Here is a 20126-nt window from a genome sequence, read left to right as displayed (position 1 = left end):
ATCATGACAGACTAACCTCATTTTCTTTCTTTTTTTTAACAGGTTTATTATATTGCTATAGATCTAGCTTATCTAGATTTCAGCAAAACATTTGGCAAAGTCATTCATGGAATTATGTGGACAAAGAAAAGTAATATGGGCTAGGAGATAGTACAATGTGGTGGATTCAGGACAGGCTGAATGGCCATATCCAAAAAGCAGTCATTAATGCTTGGATGTCACCTTGGAGAGAGGTACATATATAGTGATAGCACTTGAGGGATCTGTGCTGTTTAATCATTTTTTAGTGACTGGATGAAAGCATGTATAAGTGATATGCTTATCAAATTTGCAGGTCATTCAGTTGATCCCAGCACCTGATAGGCACTACACATTGTTCTAGGTGCTGGGATGCAAGACACAAATGAAATAGTCTCTGTCCTCAAGGAGTTTATATTCTTTAGGGAGAGACAAAAAGGACAGACATATCTATACAAAGTAAATGGAGATGTGTTATAGTGTAGCAGCTAGAGAGCTATCCCTGAACCCAGGAAGAGCTGGCTTCAAGTATCGTTTGTGACTTGGGGCCAGTCATTCAGCCTCTCAGTGTCACTCATATTCATTAGTAGAGTTTCCTCACCTAAGAGCTCCCTGTACCAGTGAAATCACAGGTCTAGTTCCTATACAAAATGAATACATGGTGATGGGAAGTAGAGATGGACACACCAACAGCTTTCAGGCAGGGAACAGGAAAAGCCTCATGTAGGAAATGTTTAAAAAGTAAGCTTTCAGAGCAGCTAGGTAACGCAGTGGATTAAGCATTGGCCCTGGATTCAGGAGAACCTGAGTTCAAATCCGGCCTCAGGCACTTGACACTTACTAGTTGTGTGACCCTGGGCAAGTCACTTTACCCTCATTGCCCTGCTTCCCCCCACCCCCCAAAAAAAGCAAGCTTTCAAGAAAACTACAAATTCTACTTATCAAATTAGCAGATGACACAAAGCCTGGAGCAGTAGGTAACACAGAGTCAAAAGTAATCTCAAACATCCTCAGTTCCCTCTTTTATCCTGGCTCTTCTCCCGTCCCCTAAGCCATTGTGGCACCTAGAGCTTCATTCTTGAGCTAACTAGAGAATTTAGATATTTCAGATTTGAAGTTTGATTTAGGCTGAAAATTTAATGTTAGAGTTAAAGTGATTATGCAAAGGATGCTTTTATTGAAGATGTGATCTATTTTGGAAGTGATCTGTAAAAAGTTTGTTCCTTTTTTCATGCTTTCATCAAGGATACCTTCAATATATACCTAGACCAATGGGATAAGAAAATAGTCATGGGTCCGTATTTGCTAAAAACACAGATAATTCTATTCTTTTGTTAATTTTCCCTTTGAGAATTGATTGATCCCTGAGGACTTTCAAAATTGTGTCATTTCTAGCATGGATTTATTTGGTGTGGAATTAGTTAGGTCTAGCTATATACTCAATTTCATTTCTTTTTTTTTTTTTTTTTTTTTCAATTTCATTTCTTAAATGCCATTTTTATTTCCTTCTACATTATAACTGATTCTGAGGTTCATCTGTGGTGGGTCCACTGTTTTTGATGATGAAAATAAGTTGCTATATAAATGCTTGAAAATCTCTTCTATTTTGTTTCTATTTGTTGTCCTCATTCCCTTTTCATCTATAAATGCTCTTGAAGATGACATAACTTAGTTGTGTCCTCTACCAAACTTTGTGCAGACTTGCTTTCCCTTTTTTCTGTTTTGTGAGATGATACAGTTTATAATCTCCTCTGTAATGTTTTAGAAATAAATTTGTAGGGGCAGCTAGATGGCGCAGTGGATAGAGCACCAGCCCTGGAGTCAGGAGGACCTGAGTTCAAATCCGGAATCAGACAACTTAACACTATCTGTGTGACCCTGGGCAAGTCACTTAACTTTAATTGCCTCACCAAAAAAAAAAAATTAAAATAGATATCAATTTGTACACTAAACCAGTGTTATCCTTGGCCACTGTATCTCTGCTTAACACAGAGATCATGCCCAGTGAGGCAATTTCTGAGCTGTTTTGGCCTTGGTATGGAAACTGTTTCTTTTCTTTTTTGGGGGGGGGTGTGAGGCAATTGGGGTTAAGTGACTTGCCCACGGTCACACAGCTAGTAAGTGTCAAGTGTCTGAGGCTGGATTTGAACTCAGGTCCTCCTGAATCCAGGGCCAGTGCTCTATCCACTGCACCACCTAGCTGCCCCTGGAAACTGTTTCTATGCCATTTAAGCCTCTCCCAGAAATTACAGTAATTAGAGTAAATGTCTTTACTTTTATCCACTTCCTTTCTCCTATACTCATCAGCTTATTTTAATAGGTCAGGTTTAATAAGTTAGTGTAATTGCACATAGTGTTTTTTTTTCATTTTTAACATTATAATTTAGTATTGATTTTGACCTTTCTGGTCTGACTACTCATAGAAAACTGATTTAGAAATGACTCCAACATCTGTGAACAATCACTTCCTTTCTGTTAAGACAAGCCACTTTGAATGCAAGACCTCCACTATCATTAGTTATAATTTTTGATTATAGAAAAGTTTGACTCAGTAGCAAAAAACACAGATATAAAACCATTAGGGTTTGGCCTTTCTATGTATTAAAATCATAGAAGATTCCATGATAATGGCTACCATAGAGAGAATTTGGTTTAGTGGTCTTCTGATTACAAATAAATATTACTTAAGACATAAAACAGAGAGAAATGTGCCTCATAAAAGGGCTCACCAATGTTCTGGTAATGGAAGATGTCCTGTGCAGACTTTGACTAGAAGAGAGATTCTTGAGACTTGGTCAGGCGTTCCATTGGTTCACATTTGCAAAGGATATTGTACTGATTGCCTCAAGCCACAGAATACTTGTGAATCTCTTCTGTAAGATTCATGGCCTTTGACAGAATTAACCCAGGAATCTATGCAGGAAAGACCAAGTCAGTAAAGAACCCATATTGTTCAGCTAATTACATATAGTTACATACAGTGTAATTACATTACATTGGGTTGAATTCCTGCTTCATGGATAGGCCCTGCCAACTGGCAGTGAACTGGGCCCAGGAGTCACAAGGAAGAGGGTGATGTCGATTGCATTGGGAAATTGCACAGCCTCTCTGGCAATAACACCAACCTGCTCCTAAACAATAGTCATCTTTTAAGCAACAATGTCTACTTCTACTCTGTGGCTACAAATTTGTAGTGATCCAAGGGGTTATGATCTCTTTTGATAGTGGGATTACCCACATGGATTAGAGATATATGGAAGAATCAAAAAGTGGACTTCTGTAATCCAGCTTTGGATTTGTTAGCTTCACAGATCTTGTCATGCCATGTCATACACAGTGCTAGAGAAAGAAATGAGATTTGTTATGTTTTTAAGAACTTGTACACGGCCCTGGATTCAGGACTACCTGAGTTCAAATCCGGCTTCAGACACTTAACACTTACTAGCTGTGTGACCCTGGGCAAGTCACTTAACCCCAATTGCCTCACTTAAAAAAAAAAAAAAAAGAACTTGTACCAGTCAGATTTTATAGTTAAAGAAGACTTACAGAAATGGTCATAGAATTTCAGAATTGGAAGGGACCTCAGAGGCTACCTAGTCCAGCTTGTACTTGAAGAAGAACCCCCTTCCCCTACAATTCCCCCAACAAGGAATCATCCAGACTGTGCTTCCCCTCAAATACAGGGGAACCTTTTACCTCTTGAGGCAGTTCATTCTGCAATCGGTCCCTCTGCAATTTCTACCCATTACCTCTATTTTAGCCCTGGGGACCGCAGACTCAAAGATAACTGACAGGTCCAGCACTTACATCCAGCAATTCTGTCAGCATTCTGAAATGTAGTTCATTTGGCCCTTGGGACTTGAACTTATCAAGGCCAGCTAGGTGTTTTCATGGCCTATTTTGGATTTCAATTCATTATTTTTGTTCTGCCCTTTCAAATATTATTCTCCTTTTCAGAGAAAATAGAAACACAGTTGAATAGTTGAGCCTATCATCATCATCAGTTGCTATTCAGTTCAACAATATTTATTAAATGTTCTACCATTTGCCAGGCACAGTACTAGGCACCAAGGATACAAAGACAGATAAAATAGTTCCTCCCCTCAAGCTGCTTACATTTTATTTTATTATCATTGACCCATCTACCCTAAGCAATATCCTATTCTTTCTTTGATCTTTTCATTTTCTCCCAATACAGGTTTTTAAAATTATATTTTGTTTTCCTTGACATTTACTTCTAGGCTCAGATTATACTGAATTTCAGCACACCTGTCACTGTTCTCATAGAACCATACCATGTTTTTGTATTCATCCTTTGCTTCCATCTTATATTACAAAGCTTTTGCAATTCTGAATTCGTTGAAGAATTTCCGCATCAATCTTTCTCTTTTCATGAGGTATTTGATGCAGATTGGTTTGGTTTTTTTTTTTTCTATTTGACAGTTTTCTTAGTGTGGTTGCATTGATTTTGTTCATGCAAAAGCTTTTCAATATATCAAAAGTATTTTATCTTTTCTGCTTGTCTCAGTCCCTTGTTTGATTATCTACTATACTCCAGTCATAGCTGGGAAAGACTTGTTGTTGGGTTTTATGGGGTTAAGTTCTGTCTTCTACAAATAACTGGGCATCTTTATTATTATTATTATTATTGTGCTGTGACTGTATCAAGTCTGATACTTAGATGTAAGCGGTTATCTTCTTTCCCTTTTTCAGTTTAAAACCCTCTTGATTATATTTTCAAGACTCCAGGCAAATGTATTTTTATCAATTCATATTAAATGTTCTTACATACTTTATTATCTCCAATAATAATAATAATAATAATGAGCTATGGCTCATAAATCCAAATCCTGTTTTCATCTTTGTTTTTATATGAATAAATTTTATTTTCTTTTAACACTGCAGATAGACATAAATAAAGTACACAAACAAAAATAAGACCTGTTTCCTTCCCCAAAAACCAGTTAAACAAGTTTTTGCACCTGACAGTATTGCTATATATGCCACTGTTCACTTTTGTAATTTACAGTTTTTTAAAAGAAAGGAACACAATGTCCTTAAACTTTCACAAGGCAGTACCAAAATTATTCAATGTGAGTAAGCTTTTTATTGCCTTTTAACATCTTTATTTGCATAGTTTTAATTAGTGTGTATATTTTTTTTCCATTTTTTCCCTCCTAAATAAATGTCTTTTCATATTTCTTAGAATTCTTCATATATTTGTAATTCCTTATGACATAGATATTCCAATATGGTCACATACCATAATTTATTTGTCCTTTTCATAATTGTTGGCCATATAGTTTCCAGATCTCAAGATACCATCTTCTTTGTTTTTTTTGTTTTGTTTGGTTTTGGTTTGGTTTTGGTTTTGCAGGGCAGTGGGAGTTAAGTGACTTGCCCAGGGTCACACAGCTAGTAAGTGTCAAATGTCTGAGGCCGGATTTGAACTCAGGTACTCCTGAATCCAGGACCGGTGCTTTATCTACTGCACCACCTAGCTGCCCCAAGATACCATCTCCTTAACCAGCTTTTTATTTTCCTAAATCTGCCTTTCTCTTTAAAAGCACCCAACTTCAGTTGCTAGATGTTAGAATATCACCTGTACCTCTATGGACTTCAATTTCTTCCAGGATTTAATAATCCCAAAAAATAGGGGCAGCTAGGTGGCACAGTGGATAGAGCACCGGTCCTGGATTCAGGAGTACCTGAGTTCAAATCCGGCCTCAGACACTTAACACTTACTAGCCATGTGACCCTGGGCAAGTTACTTGACCCCAATTGCCTCACTGAAAAAAAAGCAAAACAAATAAATAAATAATCCCAAATAATTCTTTCTAGCTTACTTATGTCTATATGATTTGTTACCAGATGAATCATCAGAAATGTATCGTAGTCATCAAATTTGATAAGTGTTGGAAAGTTTTCTTACCTCTCAGATACAGGCCCAGAAAGATAACAGATCACTCTACTGTTAATGTTAGTTCTATAGATAGCTGCCCTCATCATAGATTATAGTGTAACAGCAAAGGGAAGAAATCTCCCCAGCTATTGCGGGAAAGGTAAGAGAGTTAATCAGCAAAGAATAAAATGGATTGTTTTATATTAGATAATACAAATTTTATAATAGGTCCTTTTGGCATGGTTGCATAACTTTGTCCAACTTTGTTTTCTATTAAGAACAGAGAGGGATGATGATGAATATTGCAAGGTGTGGTTTGGTAATGCATGGTAGCTGACAGGACAAGGGGCACAAAGACAGAGAATAGTATATAATTTAGTATTTCCATTCATTTCCATTTAAAGTTTAGCTGGTCCTGAACTAGGAGTGGTAATACTCCTTGCTTCCCATTGCTTTTTCCAGACTTTCCCTCTGGTTCCATTGCTCGGTAATTTCTCTTCTGAGGTTCACACTATCTAAATATGCCATCCAGTTCAGTTCCAGGTAGCAGTCATGTACTGACTTTCGAGTCATTCTTTTTTTTTTTTTTTTTTGGTGAGGCAATTGGGGTTAAGTGACTTGCCCAGGGTCACACAGCTAGTAATTGTTACGTGTCTGAGGCCAGATTTGAACTCAGGTCCTCCTGACTCCAGGGCCGGTGCTCTATCCACTGCACCACCTAGCTTCCCCTTCGAGTCATTCTTTCTCCTTTCTTAAGTTCATTACCCAACTCAGAGTTTTCTTCTCCACCCCAAATTCTGTGCTGATATTAGGAGACTACAACATATATGTTGCTATTCCCTTGTATACCCTTGTCCCCCATGACCTTCACAGCCACACACAGTCTCATCCTTGATGTCACACTCAACTAAAAGTGTTCAACTTCCGTGACCAAGAATTATGAAATTCTTCTATCTACTCATAACTTTCCATTCTTGCATCTCTCCCTGTGTTGCATTCTATCACTTTTATATCAGTAGCTGTTGTGGGATATGAATATCTCATTCTGTATCTTGTCTTTCATTGACTTTAGTCTCTTGGACCCTTGGGCACTCTTCCAAACCATTATCACCCTGCTATTGTTCCTCTCCTCCCTTCTCTTTTTTTTTTTTTGCAGGGCATTGAGGGTTAAGTGACTTGCCCAGGGTCACACAGCTAGTAAGTGTCAAGTGTCTGAGGCCAGATTTGAACTCAGGTCCTCCTGAATCCAGGGCCAGTGCTTTATTCACTGTGCCCCCTAGCTGCCCCTGCAGTATTATTTTTAAAATAATGTGTTGTTATTATTCATAATAACTGGTGAAGGGAAGATAATATTTTTTAGTGAGAGCAGTGTGATTGAATAATTTCATTGCATTTATGTTGTGTGTGTGTACTGGGGAACAGCGTAGGCTTGTAAATAATGATTGTAAGTTATCAACCATTCGATTAATTAGATCAATATAGCTGGTCGAGCAGTTGAATTTCAATTCTGGAAAATCTCTCCTTCCCATTCTAAAGGAAATTTGGACAGCCAGAACTCTTTCTAGCTTATAGCCTCACTGCTCAGGAGTATACAGCCAGCTGAGGGAGTGACTGATACTGCTAAGGTAAACTGCCAAGCAGTGTGTGCACACACTGGGAATTTGGAAAGGGGAGTTTCCCCAAAGGCTTACAAGCTGCTGTGGGTGCATATCCAGGGTCTTGGTCATAACTGTCCTGAACAGCCAGTGCTATGCATTGACAGTCAAGAGATGGGAGGTTGAGAGTTTACAGAAAAAAGGAAGAGGTTGGTTTGCGTCAACACCATAAAGAGGCAGAATAAGGGAGTGTTGGACTATAATGGGTGAAGAGGGTGGTAGGATTATACTTGAGATGTGCCTGTGGGTTGGCTAGCACTAAAAGGCAGCAGCCTATCTTCTGATTGGTTGAAGCTATTTAGCCCTCTGGAAACCATTGTTCAATCACTCTCTATAGCTATTGCTTCAAACCTACTGTCTTTTGGCCTCCCACAGCTCCCTCTCCCCGATGTCCTCTCAATATTTGTTGCTATTATTGTTGAGTCATTTCACTGATGTCATATTCTATATTTGACCCTGCCTCATACTTGACTAAAAAAATAGAGGCAATTGCCCCAAGCTTCCTATTTTTCCTTACCCTGCATGTCAAAGCCCTTTGACATTGTGAAAAAGATTCTCTGCATTTGGGATACAAACCTGCTAGAAACAGTTTATTTTCATCTAAATTATCATACCCTAATCCAGTGCTTAGTAAACTTTTTCCACTCACAACCCCTTGTTGCCCAAGAAATTTTTATGCGATCCCAGGTATTATTGGTATATAAAATAGATCTACATAACTGCTTACTGTTGCCAAATTTTTCGCCACCCCCACATTGTTACTTGACCCTGTATGCAACAAACATTTATTTTATTTTTTCCAGTTACATGTAAGGGTAGTTTTCAACATTCATTTTCATAAGATTTAGAGTTCCAAATTTTTCTCCCTCCCTCCTCCCCTTTCCTCCCTCGTCCACAAGATCACAACCAGGTGATATATGTACAATCCACAAGTGTTCTTTTTATCAGTTCTTTCTATGGGGATGCATAGTAAGCTTCCTCATTAGTTCCTTGGGATTGTCTTAGATCATTGCATTGCTGAGAGTAGTTAAGTCATTCAAAATTGCTCATGGAACAATACTGCTGTCACTATGCACAATGTCCTCTCAGCTCTGCTCACTTCACTATACATTGATGTTCATTAGTCTTTCCAGTTTTTTGGGGCATCATCCTGTTTGTCATTTCCTGTAGCACAAGACCATTCCACTACAATCATATAGCACAGCCTTTTCCATCATTTCTCAATTGATGGACATTCCCTTGATTCTCAATTCTTAGCCTCCACCAAGAGTTGCTATGAATATTTTTTGTACAATCTTTCGCCCTTTTCTCTTTTTCATGATTACTATTGTTAACTGTTTCCCTTCCATCCTATTCCCTTCCCCATGATATTTATTCTATTATCCATCTTCTTTCATCCTGTCACTCTTCAAAAGGCATTTGCTTCTGTCTGTCCCCTCCCCCACTCTGCCCTTCCTTCTTTTGCCCCTCTCTCTTTATCCCCTTCCCCTCCTATTTTCCTGCAGGGTTAGAGAGATTACTCCACCCAATTGAGTGTGTCCATTATTCCCTCCTTGAGCCAATTCTAATGAGATTGAGGTTTTTGAGCCAATTTTGATGAGTGTTAGGCTCATTTACTGCCCAAATTAAATAGATTACTCCACCCAGTTGGGTGTGTGTGTGTGTGTTAGTCCCTCCTTGAGGCAGCTCTGATGAGTTTAAGGTCTCTGAGCCTCTGATGAGTGTAAAATTCACTTACTGCCCTGTTCCTCTCCCATCTCTTCCCCCACTCCATATAAGCCTTGTAGGATTTCACTTCTGCCCTTCCCCCTCCCCCAATGAATTCCCTTCACCCCTCAGTTTAACCCTAAAGATGTCATCACTTAGCTAGGTGACACAGTGGACAAAGCATCACCCCCTGGACCCAGGGGGATCCCAGCCAAAACCTGGCCTCAGACACAAGACAGTCGCTCACTGTACCACCCCAGGTATGTCCCCCAACTGCAATTTTTTATGATTCTCTAGGGTCTTATATTTGAAAGTCAAATTTGCCATTCAGTTCAGGTCTTTTTGTCACAAATATCTGAAAGTCTTCTTTTTCATTAAAGTCCCATTTTTTCCACTGAAAGATTATGCTGAGTTTTGCTGGGTAGGTGATTCTTGGTTGTAATCCCATTTCCTTTGCCCTCTGCAATATCATATTCCATGCCCTCCAGTCCTTTAATGTAGAAGCTACTAGATCTTGTGCTATCCTGACTGGGGCTCCACAGCACTTGAATTCCTTCTTTTTGGCAGCTTGCAATATTTTCTCCTTGACCTGAGAGCTCTGGAATTTGGCTATAATATTCCTAGGAGTTTTCCTTTTGGGATCTCTTTCTGGAGGTGATCAGTGGATTCTTTCAATTTCTATTTTAGCTTCTTCTAGAATTTCAGGGCAATTTTCCCTGAGAATATCTTGGAAGATGATGTCTAAGCTCTTTCCTTGATCATGGTTTTCAGGTAGACCAATAATTTTCAAATTATCTCTCCTGGACCTATTTTCCAGGTCAGTAGTTTTTCCCAGAAGATATTTCACATTGCCCTCTATTTTTTTATTCATTTGTATTTGCTTTATTGTGTCTTGGTTTCTCATAAAGTCACTGTCTTCCATTTGTTCAATCCTCATTCTTAGGCAATTATTTTCATCAGAGAGCTTTTCTACCTCCTTTTCCATTTGACTTTTAAGCTGTTGACTCTCCTCATGTCTTTCCTGCATCACCCTCATTTCTCTTTCCATTTTTTCCTCTACTTCTCTAACTTTATCTTCAAAGTCCTTTTTGAGCACTTCTATGGCCTGAGACCAATTCATATTTTTCTTGGAAGCTTTAGATATAGGGGCCCTGATGTTGACATCTCACTCTGAGGGTGCACCTTAGTCTTCCTAGTTACTGAAGAAACTTTCTATGGTCCTCACCTTTCTCTGTCTACTCATCTTGCCTTTCTTTTACTTGACTTTTAGCTCCTTAAAGTGGGGCATTGTTTCCAAGCTACAGTATCCCAAGCTTAAGAAGTCCCAGGTGGTATGATTTAAGGAGGATCAGGTTCTTCACTCACCTGGCCTGTTCCCTGGTCCTTAGATGACCCCAGACCAACTTGCCAATCAACCAGCTTTGTGTGTTGTGGTTATCAGCTCTGATGAGCCTGTGCCTCTCCCCCACCTTGGCCACTGCTACTCAAGCCTACCTCCTGGTTCTCAGGAGGGGTGAAAAATCCAAGTTCTGCCTCAGCACCAGCATGGACCCCTGTAGTCTCCCCCCTGCCCAGGGCTCAGCCCTCTCACCAGACTGTGAACTTAGTTCCAGATGACACTGGTGCTTCAGCTGATTCAGAGGCACTTGGGGTCTGCTTTTCTGGTGAGGCCTTCCTGGGACTGGATCTGTGTCAGGGCGACTGTGGGGTTGGGCTCGACTCCTGTATCAGCACAGCAGCTCCCTCCTTCTGACCTTCCAAGCCGTTCTTGATTAGAAGATAATTTCAGCACATTCTTCTGTGAGTTTTGCTGCTCTGGGCATTTTCCTATGGCGTTATTTGGATATTTTTTTGGAGCGATTGTGTCATGAGTTTGAGAGCTCACTGTCTTTCCTCTGCCATCTTGGCTCTGCCCCAGAAATCTACTTGACCCTGTATGGAGTTTTGACCCACAGTTTAAGAAGCTAGGCCCTCGGGGGCAGCTAGATGGTACAGTGGATAAAGCATCAGCCCTGGATTCAGGAGGACCTGAGTTCAAATCCATCCTCAGACATTTGACACTTACTAGCTGTGTGACCCTGGGCAAGTCACTTAGCCCTCATTTCCCTGCAAAAAAAACCAAAACAAAACAAAACTAAAACTAAAACACAAAGAAGCTAGGCCCTCATCCAAGTATCTTCTGCTTAGAGAGGTTCCAAAAATAGACAGTTTCCCCATGACTTTGAAAATCTCTAACAAAAGCTATTTTTTGACTTAACTTTTTTAATAGTTTCAAATAATAGAATTCCACAGTCAAGATTGAGCAAGCGTTCAGAGTTTAAGCAGCAGTTCAATTAACAGTCTCCTTCAAACACAACAGTAGTCGCTTAACTTTTGGCCTAGAGAATAATTTTCCTAAAATAATTCTCTCCCCCTTTGAGCATTCTCCATTGGGATTCTCCTTTTTAAGTTGGTCACTGGTGACTTTTTGAGCTACTTCCCATTAACTGAAGTAATCAAAGATTTCTTTCTTCTCATTCCTGCATTGGATCAACCAAGGGCCTCTTGCCCTAATTCTGTTCTGGGAGATTAGAAGTCTCCCCTGAATTTTTACTCAGTTTCCTCAAAGAAAGTGTTTTTCTCCTTCATGGGGGGAGGAGGAGGAGATGGCTCTATAGGGCTTAGTTATAGGACTCTTTTTCAGAATTGATAAGCAACGACTGGCATGTAGGTATAACCAAGGACGTTAGACCAAAGTGTTGTCTTCATATTATTTACTGATATGGAGCCTAAATAGGGAAAGGGTGAGGGGGAGTCAGTGTGCTTCACCCATTCTCTGCTTCTTTACTGGCGCTTCTCACGAAGGTTGACCCCAGAATCATACAATCTCTAATGTTATTACAGGCTCCTTCTGCTTCCTACTAACAACATGATTGGGTCTGTCCTCTTCTTAAAAAACAAAAACACACCTTGCTTGACCCTACCATCCTATCTTTTCCTTTTTCTTCTCCATGTCACAACCAAATTCCTAGAAAAATCTGTCTTTACTCATTTCTAGTCCCTCTTTTCTCACTGTTCCAATCCTTTTCAATTTGCCTTCTTTCCTTTTACCTAGTCACTAAAATTATTCTTTCCAAAAGTTGCCAGTGAGCTCTCATTTGACAAATCCAATGACCTTCCTAACTACTCATTTTTCTTGAGTTCTTTGCAGCATTTGACACTATTTGCCACACTTTTCTGGATCCTCTCTTTTCCTTTGTGCTATTGCTCTCTTTTGGTTCTTCTATCTTAGTATCTTGTATCTCCTTTCCAATCCCTCCCTCTTGGTCTCCTTTGCTGAATCATCATTTACATTGTGTCCCTAGCCTATGGTGTACCCCTGAGTTTTCCTCTCTATACTCACCTGCCTCCTTGAGTTTAATCATCATCTTTATGTGATGGCTCCCAGATGTTTTTCTAGCCCAAGTCTCTCTCCCAGATTCCAATCCTGCATCAAACTTCATCAGTAAATCAACAAGCACTGATTAATTGATAGTTATATTCCAAGCACTGTGCTAGGCATTGGGGTTACAGATACAGCAAATGAAACAATCTCTTCTCCCAAGGAGCTTAAACTGGAACAAGGAAGAAAGCAAATGCATCAATATATGTGAAAGAAGAGAAGTCTTTGGGGTTTTTTTTTTGTTTTTTGTTGTTGTTTTTTTTTTTGGTGAGGCAGTTGGGGTTAAGTGACTTGCCCAAGGTCACACAGCTAGTAAGTGTCAAGTGTCTGAGGCCAGATTTGAACTCAGGTCCTCCTGACTCCAGGGCTGATGCTCTATCCACTGTGCCTCCTAGCTGCCCCAGAAGAGAAGTCTTTGAAACAGGTGAAGAAGATATACATTCTAGGTATGGGGGATAGCTAATGCAAGGCACAGAGATGGGGAATGGAGTGTTACAGGTGAAGAACAGAGAGAAAGCCAGTTTGGATAAATAGCTAAGTGCAAGAGGGGGAATAATATGTAATGACACTGGAAAGAAGTTGGGGCCAGGTTATAAAGAGCTTTAATACTCAAATGGGAATTTATGTTTATGGATAACGATTGAGTAGGGGAGTGACATGATGTGATCTGCTTTCAAGGAATATCACTTTGGCAGCAGTGTGTACAACACACTGGAGTGTGGGCAGGAGGCCAGTTAGGAAGCCATTCCAATAATTTAGGCAAAAAGTGATGAGGATTTGGTAGTAATTGTGTAGGGTAAAGAGGAGAGATCAGATGTGAGATGTAGTAGAGGTTGAGATACTGTAGAAGTAGAATCAACAAGATTTGGTAACTGACTATGAGATGGAGATGATGGAGGAGCTGAAGCATTAATTTTTTTTATTTTTTTTGGCGGGGCAGTGGGGGTTAAGTGATTTGCCCAGGATCACACAGCTAGTAAGTGTCAAGTGTCTGAGGCCGGATTTCAACTCAGGTACTCGTGAATCCAGGGCCAGCACTTTAACCACTGAGCCATCTAGCTGCCTGCTTTTAAAATTTTTTTCTTATTTATTTATTTGTTTATTTGAGACATTCATTTTTGCTAGGGTTGTAAACCTGGGAGGCTGGAAGAATAGTGGTATCTTGTTGTCACATAGGTAATCTCAGACTGAAGAGGTCCAAATCAGAACTCATTATCTTTTTTGTTGTTTTTGTTTTTTCAGGGCAGTGAGGGTTAAGTGACTTGCTCAGTGTCACATAGCTAGTAAGAGTCAAGTGTCTTAAGCTGGATTTGAACTCAGGTCCTCCTGAATTCAGGACTGGTGCTTTATGCACTGTGCCACCTAGCTGCCCCCAGAACTCATTATCTTTTCCCTAAAACTGAGCCCACTACCAAAATTTCCCAATTTCTTCCAAATCATTCAGCTTTGCAAACAGCAGGTCATTCTTGATTACCCATTCTCTCCTCACTCACCCTATAAAATCCGTCACTTGCCAGGTCTCATCGATTCTACTTCTACAGCTTCTGTTGTGTCCACAGCCTTCTTTCCAGTCACATGATCACTCCCCTAAGGGAGGTCCTCATCCCTTCTCACTTTCACTACTACAATAGCCTTGGAATTGCCTAAAGTATCTCTTTTCCAGGCCATCCTCCACACAACTGCCAAAGTGACAGTCTTAAAGCACAGCTTTTTGGAGCTTACCGTGAAGCAAGGAAAGAGACACCAAAGCAAGGATGAAAGACTTGGAGGAGGCGGGGGGGGGGGGGGGGGTAAGCCTGGATGCCACAGTGAATTGAAGAATACACATTGTGGAGAAGAATGTGCCTGGAGAGATGGAAGGATAAGAGGTTATGACTAGAGATGAATTGCAGAGTCCAGGACCATCACTGAAGGTAGTGAATTTATTCGTGATAGTGAGATTCAGTGTTTGACCATCCCTGTGAGGAAGTGTGGTCATATGAGTTGAGAAGGTTGATGAAGTAGGAGGCTTTTGTGTTTTCAAGGGCATGCATGTGTGTTAAACTCCCTCATTATTAGGGCAGAGGTTGGGATGGAGAGGAAGAATATGATCAAGATTTTAGTAACCAGGATCTGAATAGGGGTGATGTTGGATAGTTAGGTAGCAAGGTGGTCCAGTGTGTTGGGAGACAGAGAAACAGTAAGCACTGGAGAGGCTGGGCATACGGTCCAGAGAGAATCTATGAAATGCCAGCTGATAGAAAGACTATTAAGGGAAGACAGAAGGAAGGTGGTTTTTTGGTTTCATTTTGTTTGTTTAATGACAAAGCAGGCATTCTAGAGGTCACAAATGGAAGGTAGAGTAAAGGAGAGGAGACTGGAAAAGAGCAGAGTTGAGTTTGTTGATGAAGAGAGTTCATTGAGAGGAATCGTAGGAAGTGTTTTCATTTGGGAGATTGAGAAGAGGTTTGGAACCAGTGATGTGGGGAGGGGGTTAGAAGGTCAGTCAGGGAGAACAAAAGAGTTGCCAGGCAAAATTAAGTGCCCAGTTAAGATTTGCTTGCAGGAATTTGTTGTGGATCTTAGCAGCATGGTGGTACTAATTGATGTGACTTCCTCCATCAGGAGTTCAGGAACTCAGGAATTTGATCAGAGTATTATGGATGGCCTATTTTTGAGTGACTGAGGTTGAGTAAGGTTTATGTGCTTGGTGCTGAAGAGGGTGATGATCTTGAAGGCCAAAGTGTTGGAGAGGCAATCAGTGTATATGTTAAGTCTTTAAATATTAAGCCAATAGGATTTGAGGTGAAGGGGGAAGAATATGAGTCATGTATTGAGCACCTTGAGAGAGGAGGAAGAGTGCCCAGGATATCCAGTAGGTGACAGCAACAAGGATCTGGCTAGGGTGATGTAGACTGATGGAATGAACTTCAAAGAAGAAGTTGCTAAGAGATGGTAGTTGAGGGGAAGATTATAGGATCACATATTTAGAGCTAGAAGGAACTTTAGGGGCAATTGAGTCTTAATTATCTCATTTTACAGAGAAAGAAACTGAAGCACAGAAAGGCTAAGTTATTTACACAGTCACACAGCACATAGAGCTTCCTGACTCCCAAGTCCAGGACGCTAACTCCCCGTGCTACCTCAGAATCTAGGCCTGGTGTCTCTGGGGCCATGAGAGCACTCCAACTAGTGCTTGAGAGGAGAGCCAGGGATAGCTTTCAGATGTCTGATGCCTTTCAGAAAAAGACAAGTGTCCCTGATCTCAAGATAGAAACAACACAAGAGGAAGATGATGTTCTAGGAGGAAGATAAGTTCCAAAGGAGACCATGGAAGTTATAGTGGAGATTAGTTTCTGAGTAAGAGAAATAGTAGAAAATGAAGTGCTGTTATTCGATTATTTTAGTCATATGATTCTTTGTGACTCCATTTGGGGTTTTCTTGGCAAAGATACTGGAGTAGTTTGCTATTTCTTTCTCCAGCTCATTTTGTAGATGAAGAAACTGAGGCAAACAGGGTGAAGAGTCTGAGGCCAAATTTGAACTCAGGCTTTCCTGACTCCAGGCCCAACCACCCAGCTGCTCCTAGAGTATGGATTAGAGAGTGAATAAAAGAAAAGTACTTGGGAAGGGGGTAGAGCTAAACTGGATAGATAAAAGGGTGGGGATAGTTAGTAGGGAAAGTAGTTTTCACTCTTTCATACAATGACTAGAAAACTGAGAGTTCTACTGATTCTGCTCTAGATATCCATGGAAAGAATCACACCTTAACAACTAGACTAGAGGATAGAGGACTAGACTTGGCATCAGGAAGGCTTAGCTTTACATCCCATCTCTGTCACTTACTAACTTGGGCCAGGCAATTAACCTTTGAGCTTTAGTTTCCTGATTTGTAAAATGGAAATAACAATGCCTACCTCCCAGGCTTGTTGTGACACTCAAATGAAACGATGTATGTAAAGCACTTGGCAAACTTGAAAGCACCATGTAAATAAATGTCAGTAATTGTTGTTATAACCTGGGTTCTGCAGAGTGGGGTTGAATTAACCAGTTCAGCCAAGTTTAGCTTGATTAGTTAGTACTATTCATCTCCCATTCTGTGCTATAACTATGTGCTATGATACATATAAAACAAAGGTCTGTCCTTTTAGGAGCATTCTAGTGAAATACAGTGAGCAAAAATAAACCATGTCTCTATAGAATATCATATGATATGATTTTTCTTCCATATCTAAGTTCTGGACACCACAGATCCGGATAGGTTTTGACTCTGTTGCTGCCACTTCTTAGTTGTGTGGTTTTGGTTAAGGTACTCAACCTTTATGAGTCTCATTTTCCCCATATGTAAAAGGAAGGCTTAGACCAGATGACTTCCAAAGCCTCTGTCCATCCATAACACCATTATGTTCTGGTGAGACGATGGTCTCCCACAGCGGTCTTATTAGCTGAGATCCCACAGAGCTGAGATGTCTGTTTCCCCCTCACAGATCATACCAATACCAATATAGACTGATGTTCAGAAGATCACCAGCCAGACCACATTGCTGCAGTGCCGTGTTCATTCCTCTGGATTCTTTCTCAGTGACTCTCCAGAGGAGCTGGGTATTCACCCTTAGGCCAGGTTTTGTTGTCTGTCCTTGGAGCTTTGTGCTCAAAGGAAAGTGAGCTTTCTATACTTAGCTTAGAGGCCAGAGTGTGAACCATGGCTTCTACAGAAGTGTCCCACTTTGGGGACACTCTGCAGAGATGTCGACTTTCCAGATGCTTTCTGTCCTATTCATCTAGGGAAGATGAATGCATGTGGTAATTGTGGGAGATCTTTGGCCATGAGTCCCACAGACACAGAGTTGAGTTCCTTGAGGCAGACAACATTGACATTGCTCTCTTGCCTGCTAAGAGTAATATTAAGAGGGAAGGGAAGATCCTTGTCTTGATGCTTCTAATTCCGCTTACAGACCGTTCCACATCTGTGTCCTACTCAAGTACCCTCAGCCGTTCATCTTCCATCAATTATCAAGAGCGAACAGATAGCTTGGTTTCTCCTATATCCGTCACTACCACCAACAGCAATGCAAACCAGTACATCTCAGACTTCAGTGTCCGGGCTCTCACAGATCTGCAGTACATTAAGGTGAGAACCATGTACAAACCAGCACCCCATGCACATCCCTTCCCCAATTGGATCTGGTTATCTGGATTTCTTTGTCTTTCTTGGAAACAAGTATTTTGCCTGATTCTAGTCTCAAAGTGTTGTCTTCTTCCTTGTCTCTGCTTTCTGCTCTCTATCCAGCTTTAAATGACTGCACTTCATTCTTGACTAGCCCATTCATCTCTTGTTTTTCCTTGAACTCTCTACCCATGTGTTCCATCAGTTGAGATCTTTGCTTTCCATGACTAAGATTTTTTCCCCTTGCAGGTCACACGGCAGCAATACCAGAATGGGTTGATGGCCACAAAAATGGAGAGCAGTCCCCAGACTCCTCCACTAGACAACCTCACTTCTGAAGTCACGTTGTTAGAGAAGGCAGAGCTGCAGATCACTGATGAGACCACAGGCCTTCTCAGTGAGCGAAATGCTTTCCTGAACAAGACCACCCACAACTCCCATGAAAGCCCCATGTGACAGGGGGGCCCGGGGCCCCCTGCCAATCCCTTGGGGGCCTCCCTAGTGGGCCCACATCCACAGAGGGAGCAGAGCAGACAGAGGAGAATGGCCCTGGCCAGCCCTTTGATAACCTGTCTGGCTCTCCAAGCAGATGTTCCCTAGCCTTTTAGAGGCAGGGAGGAGACTTTGCCCTTCCACAGGGAGCCTTAGCGGAGCATCCAGGAGTAGTTGCCTGGAATTTCTATAGGATTGCCTGGGTAGTACTGCCCAGGGGCAGATCCTGGGAACAGTGGGGAAGGGGCACGGATTTTTTTTTAACTGAGAGAATTTCTAAAGAAAGCTCATTGCTGCTCTTTCTAAACTTTACTTTGGAGGGAGGGTGGGATGGGGTTGGGATATTGGGGTTAGGAGTTTTTATTAAATTTTTTTTAAAAGAAAAAGTTGGGGTACTGCCTCATCTGAGGTTTCTTCCCCAGGAAGCAATAGCCATAATCCCCTTCCCTTTAACCTTGAGCTTCTAGCTTATTTTCCCTGACTCAGGGATCTCCAGATCCCCACTGCCTCTTCTCCAGGCCTTCCTGATGGATCACATCCTAGGGGCTTGCTAGAGGAAAGGGATCATACCCTACGCATCAAGCAAAGAACCTAAGATCTTTAGACAGAATTACCTAGGCATGTGACTGAGGGATTATTCCTGAGAACTAGGGAAGATTAGTGCTTCTGAATGGTCAGCATTCAGTGTCTGAAAGCCCTCGATCAAGGATGCAATAAATGGAGGTATGATGGGGAGGTTCTGCAAAGCTAGGGGCCAGAATCTTCCCAAATCCAGAACTTCTTGAGCTGTGCAGAACGGTTCTTAATGGTGCATTTGGTGGACTGGGCCATGACTCATTCCTTTTGATAACATGACTCATCCCGCACCTACCCCTTGCTCTGACCCCCTAATGATGAGAACCTAAAGTGTTAGGGTCCAGAGTCATTAACATCAGCCCCTGCTCTTTCTTGAACCAAAGTCTTGGCCCAAATGGAAAGAACATCCAAGCTGAAGGAGGCCTGTCTGGGAATAACCCCTTCAGGAGTGAGATTGTTTGGGGGCATTTGTGTTGCTGACAAAGAGTTCTTTAGAAGCCAAGTCAAAGACAGACTCCTGACTGGGGTCGGGGGGGGGGGGGAGCCATCCCAGATTTCACTATTCCCTATTTTCAATCCAGGTTTATCTTTCTACCAGGGCAAATACCCCTGCCTCCCCTCTCCAGTGTTGGCGATGAGAGCTGTGAGGTAGATGAGGTCCCCTTGTCCTTTACACTGAAGCACAAGGCAGGATGTTCTTCCTCAATTGACAGCTTCTACATTTCCCTTAGGGAGGGAATTGTTCTATCTCCAAAGCTCCCTGCCCTGTCTGGTTAGTCCTGCTCTGAGACAGTCATCCTGAATTCCATGGATGTCATTAATGGTACTGTAGCCCTGGAAGCTCAAGTCTTTCCCAGAAGCTCTCTGCAGGTCTCTTCCTTTTGGCCCTATCCTAGAACTTTAGATCTCCTTATTGGGGATGCATTGGGACCAAGTTGCTCATTGCCTATTGTTCAGGAGGAAAGAAGAGCTGGGGCCCAAGAACCATGTGGAGAGTAGAAATGGTTTCTTTGAGGTGTTATTTATTTATTTATTCCTTTTCCCAACCAACAGAGTCCTACCCTCAGGTGCTCTGTTCTCCAGATGCCTAAAGAATCCCATCTCTTGGGACCAAGATATATCTTGTGTCAGGGATGCCTGCCCCCTTTTTGGTCATCTGAAAACAAAGGGGGCATGGTTTTCTCCAGTTTCACTCTTGTTCACTCCTCT

At 41.4% G+C, this 20126-nt stretch overlaps 1 protein-coding gene across 1 annotated transcript in view; it reads left to right on the top strand.

Moving 5' to 3' along the window:
* The window catches only part of CNNM4 (cyclin and CBS domain divalent metal cation transport mediator 4), a 65764-nt gene extending 47133 nt beyond the window's left edge, over positions 1 to 18631 (top strand). The window contains exons 8-9 of the mRNA XM_043980990.1: positions 17638 to 17813; positions 18099 to 18631. Of these exons, the coding sequence (XP_043836925.1) occupies positions 17638 to 17813; positions 18099 to 18305 (383 nt within the window). The 3' untranslated portion in view covers positions 18306 to 18631. The remainder of the gene's footprint in view (positions 1 to 17637; positions 17814 to 18098) is intronic.
* The last annotated feature ends 1495 nt before the right edge of the window (positions 18632 to 20126 follow it).

This window comes from Dromiciops gliroides, chromosome 2 (assembly GCF_019393635.1).
Source record: "Dromiciops gliroides isolate mDroGli1 chromosome 2, mDroGli1.pri, whole genome shotgun sequence".
Lineage (NCBI taxonomy): Eukaryota > Metazoa > Chordata > Mammalia > Microbiotheria > Microbiotheriidae > Dromiciops > Dromiciops gliroides.
Note: the sequence above shows the minus strand (reverse complement) of the source record. Positions and strands in the feature narration are given on the sequence as shown.